The sequence below is a fragment of the Acipenser ruthenus genome, chromosome 21, assembly GCF_902713425.1.
Source record: "Acipenser ruthenus chromosome 21, fAciRut3.2 maternal haplotype, whole genome shotgun sequence".
NCBI classification, from domain to species: Eukaryota; Metazoa; Chordata; class Actinopteri; order Acipenseriformes; family Acipenseridae; genus Acipenser; species Acipenser ruthenus.
Window position 1 is genome coordinate 1,471,605 of NC_081209.1, and position 23,872 is coordinate 1,495,476.

At 42.4% G+C, this 23,872-nt stretch overlaps 1 protein-coding gene across 1 annotated transcript; it reads left to right on the forward strand.

Annotated features, from left to right (window-relative positions):
* The first annotated feature begins 51 nt into the window (after positions 1-51).
* LOC117426782 (mitogen-activated protein kinase 1) lies at positions 52-22,419 on the forward strand. Its single transcript, XM_034044758.3, has 9 exons — positions 52-531; positions 13,508-13,690; positions 15,252-15,441; positions 15,781-15,897; positions 16,364-16,478; positions 17,107-17,238; positions 17,936-18,045; positions 18,238-18,365; positions 18,890-22,419. Exons 1-8 carry the CDS (start codon positions 398-400, stop codon positions 18,352-18,354), a joined length of 1,098 nt encoding a protein of 365 aa, XP_033900649.1. The 5' UTR covers positions 52-397; the 3' UTR covers positions 18,355-18,365; positions 18,890-22,419.
* Positions 22,420-23,872: the final 1,453 nt, after the last annotated feature.

Consider the following 23,872-nt stretch of genomic DNA (forward strand, 5'->3'; position numbering starts at 1 on the left):
GAATGTATTTCAGTGATATAAACGCTGTTCCGAAGTAGCGCGCATGCTCATTCCGCGCCACACGCCTTCCTCCAGCATCCCCGTCACGTGGTTTACCGCAGGCCGTCACTTTTTTCTCTTTTTTTTTCTTCCCTCACTCTCGATTGCATTTCGCTCCCTCCCCGTTATTTCCTGCAGTGTCTCTCTCTGTCTCTTTGCAATCCTGCAGTTTGAGCGCAACTCACAAGTACAGCTGCAAAGAAACTGCAGACAACAAACTACCGTCGTTCGTGTTCCCGAGTCTTTTTTCTTCACCGAAAAGGGCTCCGGTAGAAGTTCAAGTCTCTACACTAAAACGCACACTGCTTTTCTGTGCTGTTAGTGCTAGTTGTTGGACTTGCGAAGGCAGCCAGTGAACATGGCGACTGCTGCGGCGGGCGGCGCTCCCAACCCCGGCTCCGGAGCAGAGCTGGTACGCGGACAGCCCTTTGACGTCGGTCCCCGGTACAGCAACCTGTCATACATCGGGGAGGGGGCCTACGGGATGGTGTGGTAAGTGATTTCATGGCTCTTCTGAAGCTGAACTGGTGTAATTTGCACTAACATGCAGACGGCTCAGGATCCAAAGCAGATGGAGATGTGGATGGGGGGGGGGAGTAGCTGCATCCCCTCCCCAGCGCGACGCAGAGCATGCTTCTTCTGTAAGAACTTGTTGATCGCGCAGAGGAGCTGGCTATACGAAAGAAAAACACGCAGCGGTGTGTTTTACACCTACAGCTGGTTTACCTTGCCACGGTGTGCCTGGTGTTAGAGTAGACCGGAACGAATGTGGACTATTTGCACGGCTGCTTGATTATTGCTGTGTACGCATCTCACATTGTTAGTTACTGTGTGCACTTTCTATTGCTGCCTGTGCATTGTCAAAACTTGGTTTCTTTTTTTCATTTTACTAAAATGGAGCAGTCAGTCTTTTGCGCTGCTCTGGTCACTCCTTTTCTTCAGTCCGTCGGCTCTCGGCTCGGTAGTGCTGTGTTACTACCTGTAGGGGGGGGGGGGGGGGGGGGGGGGCACACACACCACTCTGAAGGAATGGCTGTTTGTCAGGCGAGGAGGTGTGTTGTGTTTGCATAATGTCTGTATTGTTTGTTTCCACAGTCCAATGTCACTTTCAGAACGACTGCTGAGAATTTTTTTTTTTCCTTTATGGAACAACTGTGTACATGAGCTGTGATGTATGTATTAGGCCTATTCACTTAAGATACAGTTTTACATACATGTTACATACATGTTACTGCTGTGCAAACCATAGCCACACATTATTATTGTTATTGTTATTATTATTATTATTGATGAATGTCTCAAATGCTGATCTTCTTGCCCATGCTTGAGTTAATAAGCCCTGGAGTAGGTTTTTTTACCAAGCTGACTGGTGCAGATTTAAAAGTCTGTTGTCCATAAAGTATGTATATATATAGGAATTTGGTACAGAAACGTGCATTGCCAGTTACACTGAATGGTTAAATAGCCCAAATCACTGTAAGGCGTCCAGACATCTACTACTGTACCAGTACAGTAATGGAAAAACAGAGCCACTAATTTCCAGAGCATTTTGGTAGTGAACGATGGGTCTTTTCATTCATGCCTGGTGTTGTACAGTAAAGCCCCGCCCGTGCGTCATCCATTTACCATGGCATATAAATGAAAATGATCTTTAAATAATAACTCGAACCCTTCCTGCACATGTGTGTTGATATTGGCAACAGCCGGTTCAGACACGCTGCTTTATCTCAATGCGGAATCGCCCCTTCACTGCAGAGTTCATTAGGAGAGGCGACAGGTGTAAAGCCAGCGTGATTTGTTTGATTCAGTGTGATTTGTGCAAGTCTAGTCCCTGAAAGACCCAGCCAGGAATTAAAGAAGAGAGACTGGGGGAAGAAGTTTTAGTCTGACCTAAAGAAAAGGCTTCTAACTTTTTTAATTGCCAGTACTCAGTGTTAAACCAATCAGCACTAGCTTTAAATGAACTGTCTAGATAAGCAGTGCAATGAAATCGATTCTTTCAATAGACAAATCGTCTGTTATTGATTTGGCTTGCCAGTTATTGGGTGTTTTCACTTCTAAGCTTGGAGTCCTTTGAGAAGCGTTTGTATTGATCTTGCGTTGGTGAACGCACACATTCGGGCGGTTTGGGATTACAGCAGATGACCTCTCATCACTGTGCAGTTTGAGTGGAGGCAGTGATACGATATTCCAGGGATGAAGCAGCCTGGTTATTATCACAAGCCCACCGTCATGAAGAACATGAGTGTGTTTCTGTAACTAAGGCTGCCATTTCCAAAGTGAAAGGAAATCGAATGGATTTGAAACGGCGAGCAATGATCATGTCATTAAAAATGACAATGTGCAAGGTGATTGCTGATCTTTATAATCATTCCTGCCGCGCCTGTTCTTGTTTTACATTGGAGTTTAATAACACTATTTATATATTATAAAGATTGCACATTGCAGTGTAGAGTGCATGTACTGCACATGGTGATTATGTAACAGGTTATTAATGTGAGGAATGGGAGCTATTAGCTGCCTGGAGTCTGAATGGGAGCTCAAAGCAGTCATGCATGCCGCTGTGTTCAGACATCTTACGCACATGATGTCTTTTGGGCCAGGATTAAGGGAATTCAATTAAGACTCGCTGTGTCCGTTATGAAATACTTTTTATTGGATTGTTTTAAAGAAGTCTTGGTTTTTCCCTGGTTTCTTTACAGTGGTCTTGGAGCCACTTTATGGCCAGCAGAGTGTGTTTTATTCCATGGGAGTTTAGTTAATAGTAATACATGTAGGTTGACCTTGCATAGCTGTAATTGTATTGAAATATATTATTAATGATAAGCAGACCAACAGAAGTCCTGTTAGCATCTACTCCAGGTACGTTGGGGCTGCGTATTTCTCTCTCCTTTATTAAGATCATTTGAAAATGACACTTAGGTTTGAGTTTTAGTGCAGTCTTGTGCTCAAAAATGCATGCAATTTAAGAGTGAAAGGACAGCATGAAACTAATTCCAGAAAGTGTGATTGGTGCCGTATTTCTGTGCCCAGACATCTCCTTCATTAAGTCGTGCCTTCTCGTGCTCGCAGCCTTAGACTGCATGCTTTTGGTTGGTTCATAGAAGGCTCAGGGTGCTTGTATCTGCAGTGTAGTGCTATTGCTAACATTGCCTTGTACTGTACGATGCCTCCAAGGCGTTTCACTCGCCACTCTACAGTACTTTACCCATATACCCCGAGCTCTGTTTATTTTAAATACCATTTTCTAAAATGTAACATGAAAACGCACATTCAGTAATAGCCTTTGCAAACAAACCACGTGTACTGTAGCAGTCCTAGGTGCTGTATAGAGTGTGCAAAAGGATGCATAATGATCATTCCTCCTGGTTCAGTCCCTTTTTATTCTAGACAGTGTGTGCTGTGAATGTTTGCAGTGGACTGTGTGCTTGCACAGTGTTAAAAATGCATTGATTTAAAATGCTGTGTTTCCTTTCTTGCTGGTCCATCTCAAAGCATGTTGAGCCCTTGCTGATGTTTCTATGTGTTACTGTGAGCTCACCGGGCTGGTGTCTGTTCCATGGGTGAGTGGAATGACAAAGTGAAGGTAACCCTTCTGGAATTCCTGTGCAAGCTTCTACCAGCCAGGACAATGCCAAACATCCCATAACAGAGCTCATAGCAACAGCCTTCCATTCATTTCATCTTGTTTAAGCTTGTATCCATTTTGTGGAGTGAATCTCGCTGGTGAAACAGGCATTTTGCTTTTCAGTTGAAATACTGAAAGAAACCGAATGAATAAATTCAACATGCAAGACAAAGTCTTTTTCAATGTGCTAGACTTCTAGTCGAAACATTTGTCATTGAAAAGTTTATTTTACTTTCTAAATAGTTGTGTAAATGTTAAAAAGCAAAAAATATTTAAATGTGTCACTTACAGTTGTGATAAATCTAACTTTGAAATGCAGCATTGCTGTAAACAAAGCCTTTGCAACAGAATTTGAGGCACTTCATGCTTCAGTCCTTTATCATACGGGTTAGGGCTGCTTATCGGTGGGGTGGTTAGAGATGTCTGCAAAGTGAATTGCCACGGGATCTAGATGGACTGAGCAAGTGACTCTGCCTTAATAAATGCTGTGCGTTTGCACTGTGCGTTATTGGGTTATTGATCGTGCAGATGACTTCACTGTCGCCCTTTGAAAGTGGAGATGCTCCCTTCTTTTGTGTTTGGTCAGCCTTTTCTTCTCCTGTTTCTTTGGCACACGGTAACTCAAGGTGGACGTGTTGTTTTTGTGAAACCAGGAAGCTCAATTAGTAGTTTCCCAGTAGATTTCTGAAACTGAACAGTCAATAAAAAAGCGAGCATAAGGTTGTATATGTCGCCTTCACATTTAGTTATTCAGTACTTGATTCTTCTGAAGCTGGGACTATACAGTGTTAGATGCATATGGCACACTTGCATTGTTAGCTGCCATTAGCCTGTATATTGTCGTATTGGTAATAACCAGACGCAGCATTGCTATTTGAGTCCCTGTAACAGCCTAGCCCTTTCTGTGAACTGATCTGATCTTGTACTGCACTAAAGGAATGCAATACAATAAACCATTATTAAAATAAACAGGTTGTTATATTAATAGAGCAAACCCGAGACGAGGTCTTGCTGAAAACCAGCCTCTTCTCTCTGCAGCGTTTCTGCCAGGATCAGCCGGCTCGCCTCTCTGCATGTCGCTTCTACAGTATAAATCACTTCTGTGTGAAGAAAGCCCTCTGCCCGCCCCGAGTGTTTACTGATTGAATATCTTGACCCCCCCCCTCTCCCTCACTCCCCATGTTAATTGCTAGAATTTCAGTAAGATGCCTCTCGGTGTTTATCCTCCCCCACCCCCTCCCTCCAGTGAGATGTGTTCACAGTGACTCTGTGTCCAGCCCATTGAAGCCAGGCAGGTTGAATAAGCAATGCGCTAATGGTTCAATTGAGAGCTGTGTCAGCTGTGGGCAGGTGATGGGGAGTCGATGGTTTCTGGTCGTAGTGCAGAGTGATCACCTATCCCTGGAAACTTGCTTTCTGTCCTACAGTAGGTACCTAGGATGCTTGTGACATTAACTGGGTCGACAGCTTTGTTTCTGACCCCAGTCTACCTGGCTTAGGTGATCCTTTCTGTTGTTGCTGTAAGAAATCAATTAGGATAAACAGTTGCTTCATGAATGGCTTAGTGAGGGGGTGGGGCAGTGCAGTGTAGGTTCTTGTAAAGACATGCTGGGAAAGGCTACCAGGAGACGAGTAGTATCATTTGTTCAGTGTTGACCTGGCTGGTTTGCTTTCATGCAGTCAGTAGCATCTTTAATAGCAGGTGCAGTAAGTAAGCAGACAGACCTGTTTTTGATCTGGATTTATTTTCTTCCCCTCCTGGTCTGCAAGGCCTGTTAGCCTGGGAATTGGACAGTAGTGTTTCTCCCAGGCTTGCCTGCTGTAGACTTCGCAGTGTGTGCACTTCCAGGCTGTTGCCACATTGCTCAGATTAGAACAGTAAATAATTTGATGGGTTCTCTAGTTTGGGGAGCTGTATTTATTGCACTTGAGTTCTTCAGCAGCACAGGGTATTATCTAATCAATGCAGAATAAGAATAAAAGGTGCCACATTCATGAAATGCAGTCTGTAGCCTGCAGTACCTCTTGTGATGTCACTCCTCGACATACACAGATTGATATTTTTCTGCATGGCTGGGAAGTGATGAGCTTTGGAGAAGCCAGCAGGGCACAGTAACCTGTTGTGTGACAGTGCTTTCTGGGTTACTGCCAGACCCTAAGCTGTGTGGCAGTGCATGACCTATTGTGCAGAGAGAGAGAGAGAGTGTGTTTGAAACAGCTTCTTTTTGTTTTGTGGTTTTATTACAGGAGCTTCTGTTCCTAACCGTTAACCAGTTATTAAACAAAGCTTGTTCCAGCGTCCCTAACGCACAGCACTGTACTTGCTTATAACAGTGCTTCGTGTGAGAATATTTCAGTGGTGGTTTAGATGAAACCACATTCTCTGACATTACAAGGTAGCTGTGATGGTGTTGTTTCTTTAGCACGGTATAGTTAGGAAAGTACTGTTTCCTCTTTGTTTCCTTCAGTGGCAGGACAGTCAGAATTTGCAAGTAACAGACTGTATGTGGCAGGTAACAGCATGTTCAGTAAACACCCTGTCTTCACAATATACATTATTATTATTATTATTATTATTATTATTATTATTAACAAGTTTTCAAAAAAGCTACCTCCTGTATTTGAGCAATCCATTCCCACATCCTTACATCCTTTTTTTTTCTTCCCAGTTTGGAGCTGGAATTGGGTTTAATGGGATTGGAGAATGTTAAAAACACGGATCCCTCCGTCCACACCCTATTGAATTCGGCATGGGTTCTGTAAACTCTATTGGCATGCGAACTCTGTTTAAGATGACCGGCTAGGAGCAGGACTGTAGCTTGACCTCACTCACTGTCCCAGACGTCATCCTGTTTGACCCACTATAGCAATGGGCAGGGGGACGAGTTATCAGAAATAATATCTGCCATTTGAAATGCCTAGCTTTGAGTACCCAGGCCTGGCCAACATAAAAGAGCTCTTTCATGTATATTTATATGCGCAGTATCAAAGAGCACCTTTACAGCTTGTGACCCTTGAACCTCCTTTTGTTTTTTTGGTGGGTTTTTACATTTGGCTGCTAATGCTGACTGCTTTATTTAGCTGCTGATGCTGACTGCTTCGTGTTTGGCTGTGTTACAATGCCCAGGCTTTCTCCCAAGCCTTCCAGCGCAGATCTCGTTCCTATGGCAGCCATTGCATGACTGACGTCAGAGTCTCAAAATAGAGCTGATACACATTACTGCAACTTTACAAAACTAGAACCAAACAACTCCATACATGACATAACCGCCCCGCCCCCTGGAATAGATTCTAGCTGTATTTTCAGTTTATATTCTGCTTTCATCCTTGCTCGACCAATGCAGCAGTACTTGATCTGCTTTTTGATGAGTGCTAGATGAACTGGGGGGTGGGGCGCTGTCATAACCTCTGTGCAGGTGTAGCTCCTAAAGCACTGGATGTAGTTTATGGCTTTTCTTTTTTTTTTCATGGTGCTGATCGCTCCTGTTTTACAGCCGAGGGAGGGAGGGAGGGAGGGAGGGAGGGAGGGAGGGTGGGGTGGGGGATTGGATTGGCATCGTTGCAGCATGTTGTGTAATATCTCTTTCTTGCTGCAATAAGCCAAGTTCTAAAGCCAGTTTCCGCGGAAACAAAGCTGTTCCTGTCTCTGCAAACTGCCACCACTGCAGTGACTGCAATACAGGATTCTGTTTCTTGGTTCAAGAACAGTACATTAGTGGAAGATGAAGAAGGAAGCATCGAAAACCAAGCCAAGTCGTCAAACGTTACTGTTCAACACACTCTCTGGTTTCATGAGTACCAGTAACCTGGTGCTAGGAATTAAAAAAAGGATCAGTCTTTTATTGTATGCAATAAAGCTTTCTTAAATGCACCCCCCCCCCCCCCCCCCCCCCACACACGCACACTGACACACACGCACACACACACACACGTGTTATCATGGCTTCCATTGTACATATAGCGTCATTTCTGTTATCTACACAGATTTCTATATTTCGCGGGGACTACTTGGCATGCTTCCATTACTGTGCTGTTTAAGTACCGTGCTGACACGGTATGGAAATAGTGATGGTGGAAACAAGGTGTTTGTTTCTGAGCAGTATTTGTTCCACAGCACTGACTGATCCCACATATGGTGATGCGTCTTCAGCAGTGTTCTTTATCATTGTTGAAATGTAGCGGTGCTGATTCCAATGCTTCGGAAATGTTCCACAAAGCGGTCTGCTAAAAACCGTTTCATGTTTTTCATTCTTGTACACTGCAGTTATACCTCCTTTCACTCTCTCACACACACACACACACATATCTATCACACACGCGCGCGCAGAGATAACCTCCTTGATGTTACTGTACTGTAGTTTGATTGATGAGCAATACAAAGTTAGGTTGCAGAGATGTACTGCCACATGGCCCTTAGGAATGCATCAGGTAATATTTGTATGCTGTACAGACTATTAAAGGCATTAAATCCAAGTGTTTCACAGTGCACTATGTGCCAACAGCTTCAGATCCTTCAGCTGGCACTGCAGCTATTCATAGGCACACTTTGCTTTTAATGCTGTGCCTCCGAACTCGGAGCTCAATCTCTTGCTGATGTTGCCTTGACAACCAGGATCTAAGGGCAGTGTTCTGTATTCAGGGGGGCTGCGGTAGGTAGGTGGCACAGCCTCTTGTGCGTGTAACCTCAGGAGGCCTGGGTTCAATGCAGTTTCACAGATGAAGTGGGTTTGGAGGTTTCACCCTGGCGCTTGGTGAACAGGTGTCCACGCTGACGCTGCATCACAGAGCCATCGCCCGGTTCAGCGGAGAGGGTCTGGACAGTGTGCTACAGGAGCGTGCGCGTCCTTGCAGTCTATTGTGTTGAATGTTTACCGCAATGGTTATTGAAACGAGCTCGTTGCACTCCGCAGTGTTATTGATTTTTGTCCTCTCTGTACACGGCACGCTGGCATTGCAGCTGATTGTTGTGAGCTCAAGATCAACAGGACGGTTGCTGTTTCTGCCTGTTGATTTTATTCATGTGTTTTGATTCTAAAGGTTGCCACAATTCACCTAGTTACAGTAATGCCCTGAAGGCAGGTTACAATTGAATGCATCTGCAATACCCCTGCGTCTTTGATTCTGTGCCGTAGCTGTGGTGAATTAAGGCTAAATGCAGCTAAAATGTGTTCCTGTCGTGTGTGTTGAAATATACAGCATTCCCAGATGTTTCTTTGTTGATTGTGAATGTTTCCTTTCCAGCCAGAAGAGCTTTGGTAGACCAGGAGTCTGCAATCTAAACTTTCTAAATCGTTTGTATAAATGTGAATATTGTAAATATGTTACTATCAACGCCTACGCAGTGCAGTCTGTGTAACCCATTGTGGAGCTGTGAAGACTGCTGCAGTATCACAGGCAGGGAAACTGCAAGGATTTCCAAACATTTTTGCAGCTCCAAAACATTTCAGCTCAAAGGGCTCGATTGTGCAGCTCTGGGCTGTACTTCAAGGCTGCCTGCGTACTGTAGACAGACCTGCATCCTTCTAAGGGCTGCTGGAAGCCAGCAACATACCGTAACCGTTACACTGAGGTTTGGAAAACATGACTGGTGGCTCTCTGTTTGACTGGCTTGTTTTAATTTGTGTTTTGATGTGTAATGCATGTTTGAATTGAGTGGAGATTGAAGTGATTTGCGACTCTGAGGAGCAGCTGTTGTTTCTGAAGTTTTTATGTGTGCCTGGCAGTGCAAACCCTGTGCTGCTGTACTGTGCAGTATGGTTGCTGCTGTGCAAAAACGTATAGAGAGTTTGATGCCTTTCCATTTCTGCATCCCCATAGTTCCTTTAGACGGAAGCTTTTATGAATGAATAGCGAATGAACAAGCACATACCCAGTGATCAAGTACCGGGGGAAGGGAGTACAGAGAGAAACTGTCGTACAAGGTGATCTCTTGAAATCCCTGTGTGCTAAAAATGGCATTTTAATAACAGTGCTTGAAGATGTCAATCTGTTAGCAGTGGAGGAGTTCACTGAATGCTGTTGCTGTGAATTGCAGGGTGCCTGTGTGAGTGCATGACAGCATTGGGGCTGGGTTTTCAAAACCTGGATTACAGTGATCCGGATTTTGTAATCCTTTATTTTGGGATAGAAATTACTTGTGACTGTGACCCTGAGCAAGTCACTTCACCTCCTTGTGCTCTGTCTTTCGGGTGAGACGTTGTTGTAAGTGACTCTGCAGCTGATGCACAGTTCACACTCCCGAGTCTCTGTAAGTTGCCTTGGATAAAGGCGTCTGCTGAATAAACAAATAATAATAAAAGTACATTTCTGTCCAAACTCTTTGGAGCACACTGCCACAGCACAGTGTGGGGCAAACCCTCAGCAATGTAGTGTTTCTTTCCTAGCACTGTACTGACATTGTTTTTTTGGTGTTTGTACTTCTCTTATGTAGTTTGGTTTAAAAAAAGAAACTAAACTAAAATTAATTTGCCAAACTGATTTAAACAGGCTTCCTACTGAAAAGTACACAGGACTGTGCTTCCAAAACCTTGACCAAAAAACTAAAAAAGCAGGTAACCTGATTGCAAAGGCTTGCACGTCATCTCCCCTGAATATACATGATGTGGTCTTTGTGAAGCGCAGACGAGGCGGAGAGACCTCCCTGTAAGAGCTCTAGTCTTTTCATTTCATTTACAGTGAGGTAAAGAGGCAGTGTTAACGTCTTTATTTTCAAGTTCACTGTCTGCTTTGGGTGCATCGGGTATTCATGTGGTCGTGATTTCCTTTCGTGTGTCGACGTGTGCAGTAACGGGCAGCAATCTTCAAGCTTCACTGCAATCGACTGTACAGAGTTCTGCAAATGTTAGTGGAGAGGGAAGGCAATCCCCCTTTAAATTTCTGCTTTGCTTCGGGAGTTTATGAGAAGCCATGTTGTAGTGCAAGTAATAGCTAAAGCATGCGCTGTTGGCTCACAGAGAGGGTGTAGCAGCAGGCACAGAAGACTACAGTATAGAAGAATATAGTAGCATTGAATCTCTATTGCATTGACTCTCATCAGGTTCTTCTATGGTAAAAGGCAGGTTACAGCAGGGGTGGTAACAATACACGTGAAAATAAACACCAGTCCTGACGAAAGCGCACTGTGTGAAGACCTTCCAATAACAGAGACTAATTATAGCATCACAGTGTGCTCCAGAGTGCTGCCATTTAGTGTGGCTGCATCAGATGTGGACAGTCCTCTAGCCTGATGTATCATTCTCTCTGTAATAAAGAAGCTAGGTCTACAATAACGCAGAGTCTAATCGAATCAGAATAGTAAACCCTGGAGTGGATAGCGCTGCTCTGTGGGGTTGGGGTGGGGCGATGCCGAATCCTCCACCACCCAGATACCTCTGATCATTCCAGCACAGGGTGGGTAACAAATATTGTTTGCAAGAATGATTCTAAAAAGTTTTCAAAAAAACTAGTGTCCAACAAACAACATTTGAGCCAAATACTGTCTTTCGACAGCATAGACATTGCAGTACTGCAGTCATAGATTGTATGAGCCATTTTAATGGTACGCATTATTTCTTATAAATACTAAATACTACAGAAACTAAGTAGGTTATTATAAATTATAGTGCACTAAAAGATAAATGAGGTTGCGTATGTTTTTCGTGATCGGATAGGAATCTGTTTGTCATCATTGTGGTTTAATGATGCAACACTGATAAGGATTCAGCAACAGACTGTTTACTTGTTGCCCTTGTTTTAGCAAGCAAGATGTAATTCGGTGAGTTAAAGAAACTAACAGAGCATATTCTAGTAGCATTGCAGCTTGAACCTGAGCACCCCTGAGCAGGCACCACACACACATAGAGCCCTCGCTGATAAGATCTGTATGAAATCCAGCCGCTCAGCGGATTATACCCACATGCAATCCAAAACATCAGTAGGAGTCTGTGATACAAAGTATAGAAGGGTCCATAAAGGTAAAAACGGATCCACAAAAGGAATTGAACTAACCACTACATCTACACGTTTCATTGCTACAGTACTTGTGTCCTCATTCTCAGTGCTTGGCAGCCCCTCGATTACAGTTTCACTGATGCAGTGGGTTCCAGGTGTAGTGCAAGTCGACAGTGGCAGGTGAACAGTGCTGTTGGTAGCCGCCAGTTTTGCACGCTGTTCAAATTTAGAGACACGCTCATTCTCACCTGCACTTGACCAAAAAGGATTTGAGCTTTGCAGAGCGTTTAGTGTTAGCATTACAAACATCATTATTACATTTTCCGTTGGTAGAATTGTACTGCGAGTTCAGCTCAGGGAGTTAAGGAGGTTGTGGTCGGTGGGGGTGAATTGTTAAGGTCAGTGTTTTCCAAAACTAACACAAATACAGTTTCCCAATCGCACTGTGTGTGTGTGTGTGTGTATATATAAACACACAGACACAAGCACCCTACACTATCATGTCTTATATACTATCTGACTTTAACTGTCATCATTCATTATATACATTTGTATATTATAAACTATACAGAAGATGTTCACATGTGGACAAATGTTCAGCTCCAATCACAAAAGGCTTGTAATGTTTGCTGTGGACATTTTCTGGGCAGCATGCCTGATGAAATTACAGTGTGTACACTGTGTTAAATATTAACTGAAGTTTGCTGTGCTTGGGTCTCCTTGCCCTGCAGCTTTAGTAAAGGATTGTCAGTAAGGGTGGGGCCTGTCTCTGATTGCATTGTCTTTGGCTCATTCGTGCTGCTGCTGCTGCTCTGCACACATTGGCTGCTCTCCCAGTTATGAGGCGTCTGCAGCCAAAGACTTTGCGCTAACCCAGAGTCCATTTATTTCAATTCTTCTTGAATGTTCCTGTAAGAAGCCAGTTGTCGTCAATGCTGGAAAGTGACGCGTGACACTTGAAAGAGATCCAGCAGTCGGGAGGGGTTATTGCTCTCTGGATTTCAGGGTGTGGGGGCACACTTCCAAATCAAATGCAATCCTGCATGTCAATATAACTGACACGTTCTGCATGGCTACAGATGGCATTTGATTTAACAAAAAAAGGAAATTGCTGTGTTTTTTTTTTCCAATTTAATACTTGCATGAAGATGTAGAAGGATCACTTGGATGTTTGAAGAGTTCATTGAGCTGAATAATACATGAAATGGCAAACTTCAAGCAGAATCTAGTGTGTGACATTTAGGAGTTTTTGAACTGCAAGATCAATGACGTGCCGTGTCACAACACAAAGCCGCTGCCTGTGATTGCCTTGATCTGCCGGCTCAAACTTGTTCTGTTACTTTTTATTGTACTGTTTCAGTTTAAGTTAAGTTTATGATCCAAAAAGTATGTTAATGTTACAACATAATATAGCGTGCTTCATAATAATAATAATAATAATAATAATAATAATAATAATAATAATAATAATAATAATAATAATAGATATAACTGGTTCAAAACTAAAATCAATCCCTGTATTGCATTCCATTTATTTATTTTATTATTTATTATTATTATTATTTATTTCTTAGCAGACGCCCTTATCCAGGGCGACTTACAATTGTTATAAGATATCACATTATTTTACATACAATTACCCATGTATACAGTTGGGTTTTTACTGGAGCAATCTAGGCAAAGTACCTTGCTCAAGGGTACAGCAGCAGTGTCCTCCACCTGGGATTGAACCCACGACCCTCCGGTCAAGAGTCCAGAGCCCTAACCACTACTCCACACTGCTGCTCTAATTTTTTTTTTTTAAGTTTGATATTTGATGTCGCTGGTTGTCATGGACAGGTACGTGGGGGGATGCTTTTGTTTCAAAATGCATGATTGATTTTGTTTTTCATTTTTCCGTTTTGTTTGTAGCTCTGCGTATGACAGGGACAGCAAGGTCCGAGTAGCCATCAAGAAAATCAGCCCCTATGAGCACCAGACGTACTGCCAGCGCACCCTGCGAGAGATCAAGATCCTGCTGCGCTTCAAGCACGAGAACATCATCGGAATCAACGACATCATCCGCACGCCTTCCATCCACCAGATGAAAGATGTGTATCCTTTTCCTGGAGCGGAACTGAAAGTCTGAAATTCCTTTTAAATGGAGCCAAAGACGATGAGTGGTGTTGGAACTGCACAGGCAGTTACAATGCAGACCCTCAAGGATCCCCTCTCAGGGTTTCTCTCGGTTGTGATTTTTTCTTTTTTATAATTTGCACATTCCTGCCCGCATGCATTCTCCCTTTGCTGTCACTTGTTGCTAAAATTCTCCAGCTCCTGCGAAATCTCATTGATCATTCTCTTAACAGGAGTTACCCAACCAGAATACATCTGGGTGTTTTTACTGCCCGTCTGTATCCATTAATAATAATTCAGATTCATCTCTACACACGTTTTGCTTTGTGACGAGACACAGCTTGCTACTTTAAACAACTAAACAGTTAAAGGAAAGGAAAGGCTGCATTGTGCTTAGCGTGGGTTTTGTGTACAGTTGCCCCCTCGATTTCATTACAAGTCTTTTTTTTTTAATGGAGATTTTAGTTGCATGGCCTTGTCTCCAGCTCCTGCGTCACACTTGGCTCAGGATCCTTGCACACATTTTTGTTTTTCCAAAGTTCCTGTGACGTGCATCATAATGAAGCCTTTGCTCGCCAGCTCAGACAGAGGTTAAGGAAGGACAGAGCACAACTGCTCTTGTACCAGAGTTTCTTCATTTACTTGCTGCTTCTGTATTCTTCACAAAACACTGAATTGAAAGCGTGCTACCTTTTGAATTAAACTACTGCAATGCTGTTTTTATTTTATTAAATTGTCACAGCTGTCTGTACAGCAGCTTAATACATATGTGTCATATAATAAATACAAAAATAGTAATAACCTGCATAAATAATAAATATAATAGCTATCCTTAAATGCTATGCTAAAATGCATTTAAAAACATGAATTCTCTTTGTCACAGTTTTTGTTGTTTTGGTACGTCTATACGGCTGCTATAAGGAAAGTATTTAAATAGTGATCTACCATTGATAGGTCAAAGTGCGCCACACCCATATCAAAGGTTTTTCCACAGTCCTTAAGGACGTCTGAAAGGATAGGAAATGGATTTAGAAAAAACATTCTGGAAATTGCTTCATTAACTCAAGCTTGTGGTCTTGATTATTGTATCTGTTATTTGATTCATTTGCTAGTTGTTTTTTTTAATTAGGCAGATCAGGCTTCTTGTAACTCTGTGTACATCCATATAATTTACATACAGAATAATAGGTGGGCTGCAGTGTATTACAAGGTTATCATACTTCATGATGCAATCTCCAGAACCCTGAGATGCAATTATAACCTAAAGTAACTCACCACAGCCCCATTTTATTATGTATTTTAAAAAAATGTTTAGAATATATTGATCATCCTGTACAACTTGTGTTAATGAAGAGGTTTCTAATTGTAAAGCACAGTAAAACATCACAAGGGTATCTCTGCCAGTGGCAGTATCTGTTGTAACTCTTGCTCTTGGACGTTTCAGTGCTGGGGGAATGGTTAAAGATAATAGGTGTGGGAATTTCAAAACGGGACGACATGTTCAGTAACTCATTTTTGCTTGACTGAGATTCTTCTTCAGATATATTGTACAGGACTTGATGGAAACAGATCTTTACAAGCTCTTAAAGACGCAACATCTCAGCAATGACCATATCTGCTACTTCCTGTACCAGATCCTGCGAGGGCTGAAGTACATCCACTCTGCCAACGTCTTGCACAGGGACCTTAAACCTTCCAACCTGCTGCTCAACACCACCTGTGATCTGAAGGTCAGTCAATCAGTACTTCACTCACAATGTGTTACTATTGGGACATCTTTTGTTGCGTTATTTGTCTCGTTTTAAGCATTGTCCGAGGCAGCGGTCATTACCTACTAGATAACTGACTACAGGCAAATGAGATCACTAACCTGCAGGTAACTACTGCTGTGTGAGGACATTACCACTCTTCTGTATTTTGAGGATCGAGTCTGATTTGAAACCTGCAGTTTTAAGGCGGGTTCAAAGATTGTGAAAATGTAAAGTGATTTGCTGAGTAGCTGGGTGAGGTTTCCAGCAAGTTTTAATAATGGTTTTAGATGCGACCGGCTAAAGGGGTTTTCCTTTCAGATCTGTGACTTCGGACTGGCCCGCGTTGCTGATCCGGATCACGATCACACTGGTTTCCTGACGGAGTACGTGGCGACACGCTGGTACAGAGCTCCTGAGATCATGCTCAACTCCAAGGTAGGGGCCACTGCTTTCCTACTGCTGCTTCCCATGGTGCCGGCAGGAGGGATTGAAGTCACGTCACAGTTTGAGCCCTTTCACTTGGAGCTTAAATCAGAGTTAGCTGAGCTTTCAAACCCCACAGTGCTCAAACTGAAGCTGGAGTCCTTGCTGTAGATTAAACTCACAGTCAAACCCCACAGTGCTCAAACTGAAGCTGGAGTCCTTGCTGTAGAGTAAACTCAGTCAAACCCCACAGTGCTCAAACTAAAGCTGGAGTCCTTGCTGTAGATTAAACTCACAGTCAAACCCCACAGTGCTCAAACTGAAGCTGGAGTCCTTGCTGTTTATTGCGATGCCTGAAGGAAAGTTGGAAATACATGTATACTGTAGTTGGCTGCTGTGTTTCTGTTTATAGTCCAGAGGGGGGGTGTTGTCTTGTCATATTCTATGATGGGTGATGGGTCTGTGTTTCTGCTTGCAGGGTTATACCAAATCAATTGATATCTGGTCAGTGGGCTGTATTCTGGCTGAGATGCTGTCAAACAGACCTATCTTCCCTGGAAAACACTATCTGGATCAGCTCAACCACATTCTCGGTAAAGAAAGATACATTTAATACAATACTATCTTGAGGTTTTAGTGTGTTTTGAGCACTGCAGGTATGATGCTGCTTTGCTAAGAGCTGTTGAGCAGGCATGGCGGTGCTTGATTTTTCAAATGCATCACAAATACGTTCTGAATAGAATGCCTTCCCTGTGCATTGAAGGGTAGGACAAGAGAGCTGACTTGCAGGGTCATTCCACCTTGCACAGATGACATTTCTAGGGAGGTGCTTCCTCTGTTTTGTGGTTGATAAAACATAAACCACATGTGAGACGGAGAAGAGTTCCAGAGTGCATTCGAAAGAAGAGCTGTGTAACTCGTGCCCACTACATTTTGAGAACATGCCCATATCTCTGACTGTGTGTGGGGGATGAGCCAAACAAGTGACGTCAGTATCATTTTAAAGCCTGTTTGAAAAATGTACATAAAGGGTTGAGCAGCCCACACTGATGCACTGAGCCGGAATGATTAGTAAACTCACAGATTCAGAACAGGAAAGCTCTGTGCGTACAAGTTATGTGACTGAAATAAACAGGCTTGTTTAAATCTAGCAGCTTGGCAGCTGCGGTTTTGTTGCGTGCGAGTTCTTTTGTATTTTCATGATGATCCTGTTCCTTTTAGGTATTCTGGGTTCCCCATCACAGGAGGACTTGAATTGTATCATCAATATTAAAGCAAGAAATTACCTGCTGTCTCTGCCGCTGCGGAGCAAAGTTCCCTGGAACAGACTCTTTCCAAATGCAGATCCGAAAGGTGGGTCTCATCATTGTCCCTATTATCATTATCATTATCCTCATCAAGACGTTTGTGTTGGGGCTGTTCACTTGCATCCGCTCAGAGCGTGTGTCATACTGTGGATCAGTATCAGGAAGTTCCAGATCAGAGAGATTACCTATAGCTAATTTCCTGTGTAAAACCATTATCTCTGAACTTCTTTTGGCCCCTATGTTTTCAGTCCTTTAAGTACATCATAATGTTGTATTTATTTCTACAAATCCGACTGTCCATCTTAAGTTTTCATGTTATCAGTGTTCATTTTTTATTTATAGACTGGGCAGAAATAACTTTGTATCTTAATAATAATAATTAATCCCTACATTGCAGCGGCAAATTGTGGGACTATAGCAGTGAGGTATATCTGTATTACAAGCACAATGCTATATTAATTTAAAAGGCTGCTCCAATTTAAGTTAAAAAAAAAAAAAAACAAAAGCAACATCCGTCACAGCCTGCCTGTAACGAAACCAGGTTTCCATTACTACACATGTGTTTTTATTAGGAGTAAAACCAAAGACGTTTCTCACTGGATTAAACTTCTTTAAATGTGTTTAGTTTCACTCAGGTTAGGGCGTGACAAGTTCAGGACGAAGGTGTTTTTTACGGTCTCACTTGCCTTCATGTTAAAGTGGAATTGTCTCCATTAACATCACCAACGTGTTCTCTATCCTAGCCTTGGATTTATTGGACAAAATGCTGACATTTAACCCTCACAAGAGGATTGAAGTGGAAGCGGCTTTGGCCCATCCCTACCTGGAGCAGTACTATGACCCGACAGATGAGGTACTTCACTATCACATTTCATGTGCTGTTGCTGCACCTGGACTTGCTGGGAAGCCTCCTCTGAACTGCTAGATTATTATTTTTTTACTCAGCTAGGGGATTACCCCTGAAGCAGTTTCTTGACTTGTTTTGAGCCTTCGTCTTCATCTTCTTCATCATCCTCTTCTTCTTCCTCTTCCTCTTCCTCTTCAGCCCGTGGCCGAGGCTCCGTTTAAGTTTGATATGGAGCTGGACGATCTTCCCAAGGAAAAACTGAAGGAAATGATATTTGAAGAAACCGCGCGATTCCAGCCTGCCTATCGGTCATAATTGTTCTACAGGTAAATACAAACAGAGCTGTGTTTGAGAAGTACAACGACACATCCACAGTGCTTTGACTTTCCTCACCCCAACCCACAGCCACCCTTCAATCACTGCCTGATATTGAGGGGCGAGCCTGGTGCATGATGCATGGCTTATTCCTAGCTAGGCATGCTGTATAAACATAATCTCGATTTTATGATTGTATAAAAAATATATTTTACTACTAATATATGATTTGTATTTGAAGATGCATGAGGGAGAGTAATTCTAGAGGTCATGGCTTCATTCTTTATCTGGCTTACCTGCACGCCTCTGGAAATGCTGTACTCTGCTTCAGCCCAGAGGGCACCATGCTTTAATGGGCATGTGCATCCCTTTGATTTCTGCAGAGTCAGTGTCCCCTACATTACAATAAGCCCGCTGAGCCCCTGTGCGTTCCCTCTAGAGCAGGAGTACTCTGCGGAGGCATTGTGAATAGAGATGGATCTATATGTATATATCTCTGTCTGTCTGTATGAATATGAATCTGTTTTGTCCTCAGAGCTGCAGGCCTGGCCGTGTTCGGATGCTGTTGTTTCTCTTGCCAGCTTCTCCTCGGTGGTGTCTTGTGGTTCGTCTTGGCTCCCCGGCAGTGCCATCAGCTGTTTGTGGAGGACAGTCTCTGGTAGCTGTGTCTCCGAACGCTTACTCCGATCTCTATACATATTCACTAAACAGATCCGCTCCCTGCATGAGCATCGGTCATATTAAAGAAGTGCATTCTCTGAAGAGCAGGCTGGCTGGCTGTCTGTCTGTCTACACTGGGGATTTCTAGGGTGTAGTAAAGTAAAAAACACTGTCACACAAGATAGATATTTCAAGTAAAAAGCTGTATTCAGAGGTTCCCTAAAATATACGTAGTGAGTGAAGAATTCTGATTTTTTTAACAAGCAGATCGAAGATGCCCCATTTAGTTGTACTATATTTATATTTGTACTTTTTCTAAACACTGTTGGTAATAATAGTATTGGTATAGAAATATTTGACTTTGTAAGCACTTGACTTTATAAGCACTGCACTGTTAAAATAATGTACAGTATTTTTTACATTGCCCGTCCCTACCTAAAACAGGAAAAGCAGTGTCTGTACTGTGAGACGCTGAACACACGTCGCCACGCCAGCAGTGCTGAACTCATTTCTAAAAGCAGTGTCTGTACTGTGAGACGCTGAACACACGTCGCCACGCCAGCTGTGCTGAACTCATTTCTAAAAGCAGTGTCTGTACTGTGAGACGCTGAACACACGTCGCCACGCCAGCAGTGCTGAACTCATTTCTAAATGCTTTATATCCCTTATTTTAAACAGATTTTCATAGTCACCTAAAAACACACTGATAATACAGATGTGTGTTTTGAGATGGAATATAAATAATTCCCTTTGAACCCAAAACATGTTTAACACAGTAAGACTCCCTAGTCTAGGTGTGGAAAAATGTTCTTTTTTTAATTTTTTTTTTTTTTTTAGTAATCAAATGCTGCTTTGTGATAGTCCCAGTGCATGCACTTCTTTAATACTCTGGTCATTGCAAAGATAAAGACTATCATCATCATCATCGTCGTCATCATCATCATCATCATCATCATCATCATCATCATTTTGTAAAGGGGACATGCTCACTCACCTTGGCCTATCAGTCGGTGTACAAATGCCCAAACAATTGTCGACTTCCCTTAAGAGACAATAATAGTGTTCTATTGATTTAATAGGTTCTACTCGATGAATGTGGATGGAGCACTCCAGCTAGCCCCTGATTCCTTCATAGTCTTGCAGAGTTCACTTTCGTCGTCTGTGGAATCGTTAGGCACAAAGTAACCCAGCAGCAGTTTTTCAATTTGTATATTCGGATGCAAAATCCATAACTGGGGCTTTTTAGTTTGAATCAATAAAACCAAATTACTTCCATATATAAATAAAGCAAGCACCCATAGCTGCTCATTTCTGCTTGCATTTCTAGATTATTATTTTATTTTATTTTTTTCTTCGCACATCGCAGTGATATGTAAGGCTTCAATGAGTCTGTCTCCTTCCATCTGTCATATGCAGTCAACATTTTAGTTTGATTATTTTCAGGCTGAAGGAGAACGGCCACGTCGCTAGCACTAAATCATGAATGAAATAACTTGTTCTCTTGCTATGGATTCTGCTGAGTATTTGTGGACGCGGTTGTACAGTGTTGGACTTGACTTGTTGTTCTCAAAGTCTTTCAAGTGTAGTGCCTCCTCTTTCTCCCTTTGTGGTCAAGTTTCTTGCCTTGTAAAAAAAAAAATATATATATATATATAGGGACTGTGCCCTCGCATGACTGTTAAAAGCTTATTATACAAAGACTGTATAAGTGCCACATTCCTCTCTCATCGTGGGTAACCCTGTTGTAGCCACTCTGACTTGTGTTTGACTATGCTGTGCTCTTTTAGTGAAAATAGTGACGTTTATTACTACCTTTTTATATATATTTTTTGGTTTAAAAAAAAAAAAAAAAATTCATTTTTTTCTGCTCTCTTGCTTTTTCCAACAGTTTCACGGTCAAAGCTAAGTTGTAATTAAAATACCTGTTACAGATTAAACAACATGGTATACGATCCCAAGGACTCTTTGGACTTGAATCATATTGGTTGCCTGATTTTTGCTTTAAGCTGGTGTATGTGTGTGTGTGTGTGAGAGTGACTACAAAAGTGTCTGCGTTTTACAATGACCATTTTAAACATGGACATGTAGGCTAGCTAATCTATTTTATAGGGAGGGGTTATAAACAAATACTAAAATAGACCAAAAGATTTTCCCTGTGAACCCCCCCTTTCAAAGAAAACACACTTCCCATGAAGATACAGTGTTGCAGTTCTCAAGCGCCCGCAGCATTGTTCAGACTTGAAAGTGGTGGCAGTGTACGTGTAGCTGACAAAGTAACTCCGTAAGTCTTACCTGCTGTGCACTTCCCGTGAGCAGGTTCATAAAGAAACACACGCTGCAGTAAACGTGGATTTTCATTCTAGAAAATGATATTGTTTTACTGAGTACTGCAGGTTCCCACCACTGCAATGCCTATTCTGCCATTAATCAACAAGCTGCTTCTGCATCCCTATTCACGGATACACTTTACACACAGGACGCTAATTCTTGAAGTGAAGCAGTATCCCACTACCTGAAAGTAAGCAGATCAAACTCTCTTTGATACGGTGCCAGACAAAATGAATTTGCCACTTAATCTTGGGTAAATTCATAAGACATTAACACTTCCCTTTTTGCTTTGTCTTTTTTGTTTAACTGTTTCAGTCCCGAAATGTATGTTTGTCGCGCTGAAGAATAAACTCCTTTTTATTGAGCAGACGTGAGAACAGGACAGACAGTGATTATTCTAGGAGTCCCATGAAGTTCCAGCGTGATTTCCGACAGCAGGTTAACAAGCAGCACTAAGATAAGGCAGGACCTCAAGGGTTAAAGGAAGGTCTATGTTGTCACTAAATATTTTTTTTTAACATTTTGATAAAGTGCACCCCAGCTTCTTTATAAAAAAAACTTGTAAGCAAGCATTGACTGGAGATTAGTCTTGCAGTGCTAATATATAATGTACGAGTTTACAGTTCTGAAAAGGGTGGGTTGTGCTGCATCTTCTTGAAGCGCTCTGCCAGTTCTGTTGTGAAATAACTGGCTTACCTTGTTTATCTGGTCTGCATGATGCCTTCTTATTAGTCTTGATATTATGAGATTTCTAGCGCTGCTAATTATTTAGTGGGAGATCAGTTTTGATTGCAGTAATTATCTTCAATCTGTCTTTGTTTTCACAATAACAATAAAAAGTGTACTACCACAGCTATGTGACTGTTCTACGGTATATTGAGAACTTGCTGGAGAATAGATGGAGCGTTTTTTTTTTTATTTAATATTTCTTTTGGATGTTTCTGTAAACCTTTTTTTTATTATTCAATGAATGTTCTGTTTCTAGTGCATATTAATCTTGTTTGAAAAATAATTGTTTTCATGTATTAAATTAATACTGTATAAGTATGTAACTAATAGAGATTTTATTCACTACAAGCAACTGACGTTCGCGTCTGTGATTTCTGCTCGTGGTTGTGTCTTATTGGAGTGGATTAACATTCCAAGTTGAACACATGAAGGCGGGGCGGGACGGGACGGGACGGGACGGGACGGGACGGGGGGGGGGAGGGAGGAGGATATGAATTCACACTTTAAACAACTGAAGCGTAACCTTTTTAAATTCTCTCCAGCTGCTGGGCCCACTGCAGTCCTTCATTCAATGCCATTCTCGCTGGTTTCAAAGTATAGTTTGTTTCACCACTTTACTATGACGTTCGACCCAGGAACCCCGGAATAAAGACGTTACACCCCAATAGTGCTTTGTGCATTTTTCCATTTTTAAGAAAGAAAAGCAATGGATCAGTGACACGCTTACGCTGCCTGGCTTGTGGGATCCCTTCTATATTGCTGATGAAAGAATGCATTTTGGCCAGGTGATTTCCGAATTCCCAAACTGGGATTCTGTGTCAACCTGAGGCTTAGTTTCCAGTTTGTCTTAAGCTACGCAGGATTCCCAGCCATTCATTTGAACATGTTCTTAATTCATTTAAAGTCTTCTTGGCTGTCTGAAGACTTTGTGTGCATAGGAAACCAAAAGATAAGCAGTTACCATATCATTGCACGCAATGCACGCGTTACTTTGAGAAGCAAGCCCAGCTATTTGATGCGTGAACCGCGTAGTAACGCTGGATACACAGTCCGATGCCATCATTCAAGACGTGCCCCTCATTAGGAAGACGAACACACACACGGGTGTGAGGCGTGAGGATCTTCTCCTGCATTGAAAGGCCTCTCCGAGGGCCAGTTGAAGATCATGTTCTAGTTGTTCAGCTCTGACAGCAGTGTGTATAAAAGGACAAAGGTGGATAAGATGGGAGTTACAGGAGTGCCAACCAGGAATATAATATTTCCTATGGAAGATCTACACCTTGAATGGAACTACCGCAGGGTCTGTTTGCAGTAATGAACTTGTCTTTGCCTCAGTCGTCTTGTTACCGTGTGTATTGAGTCCTGTGTTCTTTTTTCCTATTTTTCAAGGGTGAATAAAAAACATCTGGCTGCTGCTTGCAGTCCAGTTTGCCTTCTTACAGCCCCTTGTCATTTGGCATTTAGTCATTAACTGCTGCTGTTAATAATAATAATAATAATAATAATACACACACAGTCTCCCGCCTGGATGTGCTTTGTAAATTTATATTGCACATGATGTCAATATTTTCCACACCACTGTTGTTTGGCAGCCGCTTTCCATTTCTTCCGGATTATGTAACAGTGCTTTCAGATTCCCAGCTTGTTGCCATCTCCCATCCCTTGATATACTGCAGAGCTGGCTGTTGCAGGATCGGGCTCCCCTCGGTGATACGGGCTCTGGCAGAGGAGCTGCAGCATCCTAATTACAGGGGCTTGTTTCATCTCCCATTTATCATTGTTCTGTGCACTTAGGCTGTCT